At 42.2% G+C, this 13,005-nt stretch overlaps 1 protein-coding gene across 1 annotated transcript; it reads left to right on the top strand.

Moving 5' to 3' along the window:
- The first annotated feature begins 2,354 nt into the window (after positions 1–2,354).
- Positions 2,355–4,751, top strand: LOC138920547 (DPEP2 neighbor protein-like). Its single transcript, XM_070249374.1, has 2 exons — positions 2,355–2,506; positions 3,629–4,751. The coding sequence occupies exons 1-2, from the start codon at positions 2,440–2,442 to the stop codon at positions 4,096–4,098; spliced, it is 537 nt and encodes a 178-aa protein (XP_070105475.1). The 5' UTR covers positions 2,355–2,439; the 3' UTR covers positions 4,099–4,751.
- The last annotated feature ends 8,254 nt before the right edge of the window (positions 4,752–13,005 follow it).

The raw sequence follows: 13,005 nt of genomic DNA on the forward strand, positions 1-13,005 counted from the left end.
CACACAGTTAAGTTGGACAGAATCTGGTCTTGTCTACACCAAGATTTGCGTTCTTAACTACCATACTAGATTTTTGAAAATGTGATACAGGCATAAAATTACTATACATCTCTGTTTTCTTTGGATATTCCTTGTTTACGTCTATGCCTGGCACAGTTTTTAATACTCCCCACTTTGACTATCAAAACTGACAAAAGTTTAGGTAATAATTTGGTCGCTCTATCCTTGGAGCACTATGGTGGAACTGCCCAAGAAGCTTATTAAAAGTGCAATTGTTTTGTTTTGTGAGGGAGATTGGCCCTGAGCTAATATCTGTGCCAATCTTCCTCTCTTTTGTATGTGGGATACTGCCACAGCATGGCTTGATGAGTGGTGTGTAGGCCCACACCTGGGATCCAAATCCGAGAACCCTGGGCGACCAAAGCAGAGCATGTGAACTTAACCACTATGCCACTGAGCCAGCCCCAGCAGATTTTTGAGCCCCACTCCAGATTTGGATAAGTTTTCTGAGGAATGGCCCAGGAATCTATGTACAAGTAATTTTTTTTTTTTGAGATAGGTTAGCCCTGAGTTAACATCTGTCGCCTATCCTCCACTTTTTGCCGAGGGAGACTGGCCCTGAGCTAACATCCATGCCCATCTTCCTCTACTTTATATGTGGGATGCCTGACACAGCATGGCTTGCCAAGTGGTGCCTAGGTCCACACTCGGAATCTGAACCTACGAATCCCGAGCCACCAAGCCGAGCACGTAAACTTAACTGCAATGCTACCAGGCAGACTCCCTATGTACACGTATTTTTAAGCTGTTTTGTGTACTCCCCAGGTGAGTCTCAAACCCTCTTAAGTTGATAAATCACTTGTGTATGGTGTTCTGCCTTCCACAGAGACCCAGCCAAGTCCGGATAAGGTTTCAGTGCCCCCACCAGAGCAGAGGGATGCTCCCAGACAACTAATCTCTCTGGAGCCTGGAGAATTTGAGTGGCTGCCTACTGGCCCACCTGCCAGCATGAACCTCCTCCAGGGCCCTCCCCAAAAGCAGCCTGCTCTAATTAGGCCTGACTTCATCTGTTCTATTGTGTACCACACTGATCAATTTAGGAGTAGAGAGAAGGTGCTGTGCTGCTCAACCAGGGTTGGCCGCCCTCTAGAATAGTAGCCCAGGCAGTCTCTACCTCCTGGGCACATCCCCTCTGCAACAGTCTCAGTGAACAAATGTCCCATCTTTGTTTATTCAAGGTCAGCCACAAGGAGCGTCCCCCTAAGGAAGGTTATCACTCATTGCTAGAAAGTTCTTGGTCACACTGTGTCAAAGGCTGCCCCAAATATAGTTCCTTCCTTTGGGCCTGATCAGGCTAAGAGGAGAGTTGTCTATTTTCTCCTCCTCTGAGTAGGACTAAATCATCTTTTGGTAACACCTTTTCACAGCGTTGACTGTATTTTTCACCTGGGCTGCTGCTGAGCCCACATCTCTTCCTTTCGTGGTGATGGGATTATTGTTTTCCCTTTTGCAGGGAGAAAGGAGTGTAATGATTAGGTTGTCATTTTGTATGATGTCATTTTGTCATGAATTTGTTTTGAATTTCATATTATATGGGCCCATCATTCCGACTTCGTGACATCATTTGAGACCCTCATTTTGCCTTGGAGCACCTTTAACATCTCTCCTGGTGTCACTGGACTGTGGTGAGCTGGTCCTCGTACTCCTATCAGCTACAAATCTGGAGCCCCGACATGAAGCCCTAGCACTGAGCAGAACACCTCTCTACTGCCCGTGTAACCTTGGGTAGACCCCTTAACTGCTCGGGTTTTTGAGTCCTCAGTTGTAAAAATGTGAGGGTTCTATGAATTTACATTTGGGGCAGCACAAGGTTGAAAAGAGCTTGTCTTTACATTTATTCTTCCCAACTGGAACATCTACCTTCCTCTCTATGGGTCCAAATCATACTTGTCCTTCAGGCCCACCACCCAGGAGCCTTTTCTGATTTCTAATCCACACAGATCTCTGCCTCTCCAGCTGTTGAATACTTAGCGTCAGTGACATACAATCTACCTCTCTCTTAAGTTAATCTTGCCTCTCAAGCCAATCTCAGTATATGGGCTTCTTTTGCCTCCTGTGGTCCCTGAGGCTGTGCCAGCCCACAGGCATGCTCCACAAGGAGTGGCTACTTGACTAGGCCATGCGTGGGGAGGGCCAGGTGTGAGGGCCCAGGCAGAATGCCTCTCTGCTTCCACCTTACTTTCCTCCACAAAACCCTGAGAATCTGAAGCCTGCCCCTCAAGTCACAGATGTGACTTATGTGACCTCACCGGTAGTGATGACCTCACAGACCCTCTCACGGTTGCCATGGCAGGGCAACTACGCAAACGTGGTGCTCTTGGGGAAACTTCTCTACTAATTCTCTACAAGAAACCAATCTGTTAGGTTGCCTGAGAGAGAATGTCTGACTGGATCTTCTATATGCACTCCAACTTGTCCTCTGCCCCCTGGGACGGCAACGGAGCAGGTAGGCCTAGTCTGGGCATCTGTGTAAGAGGCATTGGTATACACACAACCTCACCTGGCTGCCACATGTTCCTTTTGGGCTTGCCCACCATACCTGAGAACTTCCCCAGCTGTAAGTAATACCAGTGACCTAGGGCCCCCTCAGGGACCCACAGTGTTCCTGCTCACTGCTGAGGACAAGTGAAATGTCATCCCTGAGGGAGAGTTCAGAAAGGTTTACAAATGTAGCCTTCCCCTTTGGGCTACAAGATGCTTCCATTCAGACCCCATCCTGATTGGTCTCTTAGCAAAAGTACATTTTTGTTGGCAAGTGATAAATGGAGCAGTTTGAAGAAGAGCTGTGGAAGGCCACTCTTGAACCTCAACTTCTGACCCAGGCACCTTTACCATGCTGTCACGCAGACATCCACGTGGGTCCCCTCTGACACTTCCCAGACTGAGCTGCTAAGTACTGGGAGAAAGAGTGGTGTCCCATTGATGGGAAGAACAGAAGAGGCAAGGGGAGTGATGAGGTGATCCTGAGCCTGGAGGGCTGAGGAAATAGTGTCCTGCAAGGTTGGGCTGATGTAAGCCTAGACTCGCTACCCAGATTCTGGCTTTGAACCTCCTGTTCAGTGTTTGTCCTTTTTTCTAATCTAGATAAAAGTATCAGAGGCTAGAGCTCAAAGTGGTTGAAACAGGAGGGATGAAGGAGGCCCAAGAGGCATTGCCAAGGTGAAAAGGGATCTTGACTGATTTGGATTAGATTATTTTTTCCAAAGCTTGAAAGGCCTTTCCATTAAAGCCTCAGAAGTGAGAGACCTTAAGAAATGTTTTCTGTTGTGGAAGGGACAATTGGAGAGGATCCTGATTGCAATTATTTTGGGGTTCTACTGTGTTCTCTGGGAATTGGGAACAGATTTCCTGGTCTCTTGCTGCTGCCATAGGCTCCATGGAATTCCTTTTGTAACTCACATCCCTTCTCTAGGGCACTGAGAGGTGATGGGTCAAGGCTGTGTTTTGGATGCCAAGCAGATTAAAGAGCTTCAACTAGAAACTGAGAGAGACATGAGAGAGGGGAGGTCCTGGCAGGAGACTTTCTCCAGCAGAAGTGACTGATCAGTTTTGATTTTCTTTCCAGCAGCAGCGGCTCCCACTTCTCCTCCTACACCTTGTCTATACCATGTCCTCTACCAAGGGTGTGGAGAAACCCAGATGGTCTGGCACGGAGAGACATACTGCCTGGTTGGTGGCTACCGGGCCTATGGGGATGCTCCTTTGGCCACCCCTGCAAAGGTGGAAGCAGAGGAGCCAGTTCCCAGGCAGGTGCCCAAGAGACATCAAGCTGTGGCAGAGTTGGACAAAGCCACCCTAGCAAAGGTGGAAGCAGAAAAGCCAGTCCCCAGGCGGGCACCCAAGAGACATCGAGCTGGGGCAGAGTTGGACAAAGTCACCCTGGCAAAGGTGGAAGCAGGGAAGCCAGTCCCCAGGCGGGCGCCCAAGAGACATCGAGCTGGGGCAGAGTCCGACCAAGACCTAGGCTGCCCCGGCCCCAATATTCGGACATTGCAGCATGGCGGCAGGAGGCTGACTCCACAGAAGGTCACTGGCTGAGCTACTCTGTAGAGAGGGCAAATATTTAACTGCCTAAGACAGCTAATGCTTCTTCCTGAAGGGACCTCCACTGCCCACCATTGGGGATTAGAACCTGAGTTGTTCTGTCTGAGCCTTTCTTGGCCAGGAGCCTCCTTCCATACTAACTGGCCATGGGCAAGGAGCCTCGGAAACTGAGGTTTCAAATGAGAGGCTTCTCTGAACATCCCAGGACCGAAGCTGGCCTGGAAGAAAACCTGATTTCCTCTGCTCAATCCTCTAGGGTCCCTTCTTTGGCAGAGGAAAGAAAAATGTGCACTCTGCAAGCTGAGGAGGATCCAGGAGCAGAGAGATGATGCCCAATGGCTTTATCAGGGGCCCGGTCTACCAGATGGGCTCCTGCCCTGAGTCGTTGCCAACAGCTACCAACACAAAACAGGAGAAGCTGGGAGTTTTGAAACTGAAAGACGTGATCTGTGGCTACCCAGGGAGCCTCCTGCCTAGGGTCTCAGGAGGCAGAATAAAGTGACCTGGGAAGACCTGTTCCCTGGAGCAGGAACAGGATGAAGAGAGTCAAGCAGCATCCTACATGAGGTGCACATGCTCCTTTATTCCCAGCCCTTTCATGACCCAGTGGGGTTCCTCACTGTTCAATAAAATGATTTTCTATGACAGTATTTGACTTGAAATCCTGATTGTCCAAGGCCAGGCCCCAAAGCTCCCTCTTCCCTTAAAGTACATTCCCGCACAGAGTATCTGGTCCTCCATCACTTTCTGCTTCCATAAAGAGCCCTTGGGTGCAGCTTCTAAGTATACGGCTGTGCAAATTGGAAAGGACACAGGCAGGTTCTTTAAGAAATGCAGAGCCTGATGAGTACTTCCCTCTGTATGTACAAGGGTGTGTGTGTTTAAGGAGAGGAGAGGCAAGACTAAGAAGATGCTGTTACATCTATCAATCCACCCATCCATCTATCCATTTCTTTAACAAATCTTTTCTTGACAACCTGTTACATACCAGCAACTGTGATAGTTGCTTGTGCTGTTTCAGTGAGAGGATCAAAGCCCCTTTCCTCAAGTTGCCCACAAACTAAAGGAAGAAACAAGTCAACAGTATTATTTCAAGGAATTACAATTGCTATAAAGAAAAGTCACATCCTATTTGACTTCTGACTTTTGAGTATAAGAGGATAGAGTGATGAAGGGGTGCTATATTACACAAGGTAGTCAGGGAAGGCTTCTTTGAGGAGGTGACATTTCAGTGGAGATGTGAGACAGTCATGTGAGGAGCTGGAAGAAGAGTATTCCTGGAGGAGGAAATGGTAAGTGCAAAGACACTGAGGTAGGAGTGAGGCTGGCCTGTTGTAGGACCAGCAAATAGTCCAGTGTGGCTGGTGAGGAAAGATAGAGAAGAATGCCAGCTGTGGTTGGAGAAGTAGGCATGGGCCAGACCATGGCAGGCCTTGTCAGCTCTGGTGAGGAGTAGATCTTGTCTTAAATGTGATTTGGAAGTCATGGGAGGGATTTGATCTGATGGAGAGGCTGAAAAGATCACTGCCTGCTGTGTGCTGGGGCAGTGAGGTGCTGGCTGTTACCAGTGGAATGTTTCTCTCAGCAGTTAAAGTGACAGTTGGTCCTGGGGAGTGGGGGTGGGGGACTCTCAGTAGAGAAGAAAGAGCACAGTGTTGGGGCCTATATCCTAGGCCCACCTGCCTCATCAGCCCAGAACAGAAGGGGGCACTGGCAGCAGCTCCTAGCCCTCAGGCCAGGAGAAGTCACCCAACCTGTGCACAGCACACTTGTTCCCAGGGGCCACGACAGCAAGACTGTGGCTCCTCCCCCCAACACGCCCTCGAGGCCAGGGAAAATCCTGATAACTTAAGAAGTTTCCCTAACCTGGGTTAGAGGAGGGAGGCACTGGCCCTGGGGTTCCAGAAAGTTCCCACTGTGAGTCTCAGTTAACCCACAAAAGACAGCTCATGCCTCTTCTTGCAGGGACCCCTACTGCCCACTGCTGGAAATAAGAACCTCAGTGTCTCTGATACTTGGTGTGACGGAGGCAGACTTGTGGTTGTTGGTGGTGTCAGATAGGATGGCAATTCTCAAACATGAGGCAAACAGGCTCACCTGGGGCTCCTAGGACAGCTAGAGATCCTCAGCACCCACACCAGTCCTACTGAATGTGTTTTTAGGGAGGGGTCTGGAAATCTGCAGGGTTTTCTTTCTTATTCAAAGAGTTTATCTACCCACATATGATACGATGCTTCAATCAGCCCTCTACAGAACAACTTTCCCTACCTTTCAGAATCTGATACTCCACATTCTTATTTTTTGTTTGTTTGACTATTTTATTTTTATTTTTGAAAATTATATTATTGAGGTCATAATGGTTTATAACTTTGTATATAATTTCAGGTGTACATTATTATTTATCAGTTTCTATATAGACTGCATCATGCTCACCACCAATCGTCTAATTTTTATCCATCACCATATATATGTGCCCCTTTACCCCTTTAACTCACCTCCCAACCCCCTTCCCCCCTGGTAACCACTAATCTTTTCTCTTTATCCATGTGTTGTTTATCTTCCATATGAGTGAAATCATGCAGTGGTAGTCTGTCTATGTTTGGCTTATTTTGCTTAACATAATGCCCTCAAGGTCCATCCCTGTTGTTGCAAATGGGGTGATATTGTCTTTTTCATGGTTGAGTAGTATTCCATTGTCTGTGTATGTATGTATGTATATATATATGTATGTATATATATATATATATATATATACCACATCTTCTTTATCCATTTATCAATCAATGGGCACTTGGGTTGCTTCCACGTCTCGGCTATTGTGAATCATCTGCAGTGAACATAGGGGTGCATAAATCTCTTTGAATTGTTGTTTTCAAGTTCTTTGGATACATAGCCAATAGTGGGATAGCTAGATCATATAGTATTTCTATCTTTAATTTTTTGAGGAATCTCCACACTGTTTTGCATGGTGGCTACACCGGTTTGTATTCCCACCAACAGTGTTTCAGGGTTCCCTTTTCTCCACATCCTCTCCAACATTTGTTACTTTTAGTCTTGTTAATTATAACCATGCTGTCAGGTGTAAGGTGATATCTCATTGCAGTTTTGATTTGCATTTCCCTAAAAATTAGTGATGTTGAAAATATTTTCATGTACCTCTTGGCCATCTTTGGAAAAATATCTGTTCATACCCTCTGCCCATTTTTTGACCAGGTTGGTTTTTGGTTGTTGAGTTGTATGACTTCTTTATATATTTTGAAGATTAACCCCTTTTTTGGAGGTATGATTTGCAAATATTTGCTCCAAGTTGGTGGGTTGTGTTTTTGTTTAGTTCCTGGTTTCTTTTGCCTTGCAGAACCTCTTTAGTTTGATGTAGTCCCATTTGTTTATTCTTTTTTTTGTTTCCCTTTCCTGAATGTACCTGGTATTTAAAAAGATGCTAAGACTTATGTCAAAGAGTGTACTTCCTATATTTTCTTCTGGGAGTTTTACAGTTTCAGGTCTTACATTCAAGTTTTTAATCCATTTTCAGTTAACTTTCGTGTATGGTGTGAGATAATGGTCTACTTTCATTCTTTGGCATGTGACTGTCCTGTTTTCCCAAACATTTTATTGAAGAGACTTTTCTTTCTCCATTGTATGTTCTTAGCTCCTTCATCAAAGACTAGCTGTCCACAGGTGTGTGGTTTTATTTCTGGGACTTCAATTCTATTCTACTGATCTGTGCGTCTGCTTTTGTGCCAGTACCATCCTGTTTTGATTGCTAGAACTTTGTAGGATATAGATATAGATACATAATTTTTTTTACTGAGGTAAAGCCCACTCTTTTTTTTTTTTTTTTTTTTGCTATGCTTTTTGGTGAGGAAGGTTGGTCCTAAGCAAACATCTGTTGCCAATCTTCCTATTTTTCTTTCCTCCCCAAAGCCCCAGTTCCTAGTTGTATATCCCGGTTGTTAGTCCTTCTAGTTCTTCCATGTGGGATGCTGCCGCAGCGTGGCTTGATGAGCAGTGTGTAGGTCCACGCCCAGGACCCCAGCCAGTGAACACTGGGCTGCCAAATAGGAGCACACAAACTTTTACGCTATGCCACCCAGCTGGCCTCTGTAGTATATTTTGAAGTCAGGAATTGTGATCTCTCTAGCTTTGTTCTTTTTTCTCAGGATTGCTTTACCTATTCAGGGTCTTTTGTTGTTCCATATGAAATTTAGGTTTCTTTGCTCTATTTCTGTGAAGAATGTCATGGGATTTCTGATTGGGACTGCACTGAATCTGTAGGTTGCTTTAGGTAATATGGACATTTTAACTATATTTATTCTCCCAATCCATGATTATGGAATATCTTTCCGTTTCTTTACATAATCTTCAATTTCTTTCAGTAATGTCTTAGAGTTTTCAGTCATACTCTTTCAGTATAGTTTCAGTTATAGGTCTTTCATCTCCTTGGTTAAATTTATTCTTAGATGTTTTATTCTTTTTGTTGTGATTGTAAATAGGATTGTATTCTTGAGTTCTCTTTCTGATAGTTCATTGCTAGTGTACAGAAAAGCAACTGATTTTTATAAGTGGATTTTGTACCCTACCACTTTGCTGTACTTCTTGATTATTGCAAAGTTTTCTGGTGAATTCTTTAGAATTTCCATAGGTTTATATATATATACTATATATATATATATAGTATATATGGTTTTTATCATGTCCAAAAACAGCGAGAGTTTCACTTCTTCTTTTCCAATTTAAATACCTTTTATTTCAGTTTCTTGTCAAATTGGCCAAAACCTCCAGTACTATGTTGAATAGGAGGTGTGATAGTGGGCACCCTTGTCTTGTTCCTGTTCTCAGAGGGATGGCTTTCAGTTTTTCACTGTTACGTATCATGTTGGCTGTGGGTTTGTCATATATGGCCTTGATTATGTTGAAGTACTTTCCTTCTATACCCATTTTATTCAGATTTTTTTAATCATAAATGGATGCTGGATCTTGTTAAATGCTTTCTCTGCATCTATTGAGATAATCATGTAATTTTTATTCCTCATGTTGTGGTGTATCACATTGATTGATTTGCAAATGTTGAACCATGCCTGCATCCCTGGTATAAATCCCACTTGATCATAGTGTATGATCCTTTTAATGTATTGTTCTATCCAGTTTGCCAATATTTTGTTGAGGATATTGGCATCTATCTTCATCAGCAATATTGGCCTATAATTTTCCTTCTGTGTGTTGTCCTTGTCTGGTTTTGGTATCAGGGTGATGTTGACCTCATAGAATGAGTTAGGAAGCATTCCATTTTCTTCAATATTTTGATATAGTTTGAGAAGGATAGGTATTAAAATCTTCTTTGAATGTTTGGTAGAATTCTCCAGAGAAGCCATCTGGTCCTGGACTTTTATTTTGGGGGAGGTTTTTAATTACTGTTTCAATCTCTTTAACTGTGATTTTTCTATTCAGACTCTTTATTTCTTCTTGATTCAGTTTTTGGAGATTGTATGAGTCTAAGAATTTATTCATTTCTTCTAGGTTATGCAATTGTTGGCATAGTTTTTCAAAGTATTCTCTTGTATTGTTTTGTATTTCTGTGGTATCTGCTGTAATTTCTCCTCCTTCACTTCTAATTTTCTTCATTTGAGGCTTCCCTCTTTTTTCTCTTTCTAAATCTGGCTAAGGGTTTGTCTATTTTGTTTATCTTCTCCAAGAACCAACTCTTAGTTTCATTGATCCTCTCTACTTTTCTTTTACTCTTTATCTTTTTTCTGCCTAATTTTTATTATTTTCCTCCTTCTGCTGACTTTGGGATCTGTTTGTCCTTCTTTTTTCTGGTTCTGGTAGGTGAAGTTTACTATTACTTATTTGAGACTTTTCTTGTTTGTTGAGGTGGGCCTGTATTACTATAAATTTCCCTGTTAGCGCTGCTTTTGCTGCATCCCACAAGAGTTGGTATTGTATTTTCATTTCCATTTGTCTCCAGATCATTTTTGATTTCTCCTTTCATTTCTTCATTGATCCCATGGTTGTTCAGTAGCATGTTTTTTAGTCTGCACATATTTGTGACTTTCCCAGCTTTTTTCTTGTAATTGATTTCTAGTTTCATAGTGTTGTGGTTGGAAAAGATGTTTGATAAGATTTCAATCTTCTCAAATTTATTGAGGCTTTCCTTGTTTCCCAACGTATGGTCTATCTTTGAGAATGTTCCATGTGCACCTGAGAAGAATGTGTATTCTGCTGTTTGTGGATGGAATGTTCTATATATATCTATTAAATTCATCAGATCTAATGTTTCACTTAAATCCACTATTTGCTTGCTGACTTTCTGTCTGGATGATCTATCCATTGATGTAAGTGGGGTGTTGAGGTCCCCTACTATATTTGTGTTGCTGTTAATTTCTCCCTTTAGGCCTGTTTCTCTCTTTAGGCTTCATGTACTTCGACGTTCCTGTGTTAGGTGCATGTTTATTCATAAGTGTTATGTCCTCTTGGTGGAAAGTCCCTTTTATCATTAAATGCTGCTCATGTTTGTCTCTCATTTTCTTTTTCATGTTGAAGTCTGCTTTGTCTAATATAAGTATGGCAACACTTGCTTTCTTTTGTTTGCCATTTACTTGGAGTATCATATTCCATCCCTTCACTCTGAGCCTATGTTTGCCTTTAGAGCTGAGATATGTTTCCTGGAGGCAGCATATTGTTGGTTCTCGTTGTTTAATCCATCCCACTTCTCTTATGTTTTTTGATTGGACAATTCAATCCATTTACATTTAGAGTGATTATTGGTATATGAGAGCTTAATATTGTCATTTTATTTCTTGTTTTATGATTTTCCTACATTTCTATTGTTTGTCTTCCCTTATGTTTCTGTTTACCCTTTCAGTTTGGTGATTTTCTGTAACAGTTTTTTCTTTATTTATCAATTGTGGCACTGCTCTGATTTTTCGTTTTGTAGTTACTATGATTGATTTGCAGATGTTGAACCATCCCTGTGTCCCCGGTATAAATCCCACTTGATCATGGTGTATGATCCTTTTAATGTATTGCTGTATTCGGTTTGCCAATATTTTGTTGAGGATTTTTGCATGCATGTTCATCAGTGATATTGGCCTGCAATTTTCCTTCTTTGTGTTGTCCTTGCTTGGTTTTGGTATCAGGGTAATGTTGGCGTCATTAACTGAGTTAAGAAGTGTTGTATCTTCTTCAGTTTTTTGCAATAGTTTGAGAAGGATAGATATTAAATCTTCTTTGAACGTTTGGCAGAATTAGCCAGAGAAGCCATCTGGTTCTGGACTTTTGTTTTTTGGGAGGTTTTTGATTACAGTTTCAATCTCTTTACTTCTTATTGGTCTATTCAGATTCTCCATTTCTTCTTGATTTAGTTTTTGGAAGTTGTACGAGCCTAAGAATTTATCCATTTTTTCTAGGTTATCCAGTTTGTGGGCATATAGTTTTTTATTGTATCCTCTTATAATCCTTTGTATTTCTGGGTATCTGTGGCTCTTCCTCCTTTTTCACTTCTAATTTTATTTATTTATGCCTTCTCTTCTTTTCCACATTAGTCTGGCTAAGAGTTTGCCAATTTTATTTATCTTCTTAGGGAATCAGCCCTTAGTTTCATTGATCCTCTCTACTGTTTTTTGTAGTGTCTGTTTCATTTATTTCTGCTCTGATTTTTATTATTTCCCTCCTTATGGTGATTTTGGGCAGTGTTTGTTCTTTTCCTAGTCCCATTAGTTGAAGTTTAAGATTACTTATTTGAGATTTTTCTTGTTTGTGGAGGTGGGCCTGTATTGTTATGAATTTCCCTCTTATAATCAGTTTTGCTGCATCCCGTAAGAATTGGTGTGTTGTATTTTCATTTGTCGCCAGAAATTTTTTAATTTCTCCTTTGATTTCTTTTTTTTTTTTTTTTTTTTATTAATGTTATGATAGATTACAACCTTGTGAGATTTCAGTTGTACATTTTTGTTAGTCATGTTGTGGGTACACCACTTCCCCCTCCGTACCCTCCCCCCACCCCCCCTTTTCCCTGGTAACCACCAATCAGATCTCCTTCTCAATATACTAATTTCCACCTATGAGTGGAGTCATATAGAGTTCGTCTTTCTCTGACTGACTTATTTCGCTTAACATAATACCCTCGAGGTCCATCCACATTGTTGTGAATGGGCCAATTTCGTCTTTTTTTATGGCTGAGTAGTATTCCATTGTGTATATATACCACATCTTCTTTATCCAATCATTAGTTTCTGGGCATGTAGGCTGGTTCCACGTCTTGGCTATTGTAAATAATGCTGCAATGAACATAGGGGTGCAACGGACTCTTGAGATATCTGATATCAGGTTCTTAGGATAGATACCCAGTAATGGGATGGCTGGGTCATAGGGTATTTCTATTTTTAACTTTTTGAGAAATCTCCATACTGTTTTCCATAGTGGCTGTACCAGTTTGCATTCCCACCAACAGTGTATGAGGGTTCCTCTTTCTCCACAACCTCTCCAACATTTGTCGTTCTTGGTTTTGGATGTTTTTGCCAATCTAACGGGGGTAAGGTGATATCTTAGTGTAGTTTTGATTTGCATTTCCCTGATGATTAGCGATGATGAACATCTTTTCATGTGTCTATTGGCCATATTCATATCTTCTTTTGAGAAATGTCTGTTCATGTCCTCTGCCCATTTTTTGATCGGGTTGTTTGTTTTTTTGTTGTTAAGTAGTGTGAGTTCTTTGTATATTATGGAGATTAACCCTTTGTCGGATAAGTGGCTTGTAAATATTTTTTCCCAATTAGTGAGCTGTTTTTTTGTTTCAATCCTGTTTTCCCTTGCCTTGAAGAAGCTCTTTAGTCTGATGAAGTCCCATTTGTTTATTCTTTCTATTGTTTCCCTCAACTGAGGAGTTACAGTGTCCGAAAAGAT

Source organism: Equus caballus, chromosome 24 (genome assembly GCF_041296265.1).
Source record: "Equus caballus isolate H_3958 breed thoroughbred chromosome 24, TB-T2T, whole genome shotgun sequence".
Taxonomy (NCBI): Eukaryota; Metazoa; Chordata; class Mammalia; order Perissodactyla; family Equidae; genus Equus; species Equus caballus.

Bases quoted from the DNA above. Each gene is read 5' to 3' on its own strand.
- LOC138920547 (XM_070249374.1), top strand. From the start codon at position 2,440: ATGTCTGACTGGATCTTCTATATGCACTCCAACTTGTCCTCTGCCCCC. The intron at 2,507-3,628 runs GTAGGCCTAGTC...TCTTTCCAGCAG, and splicing joins CTGGGACGGCAACGGAGCAG to CAGCGGCTCCCACTTCTCCT.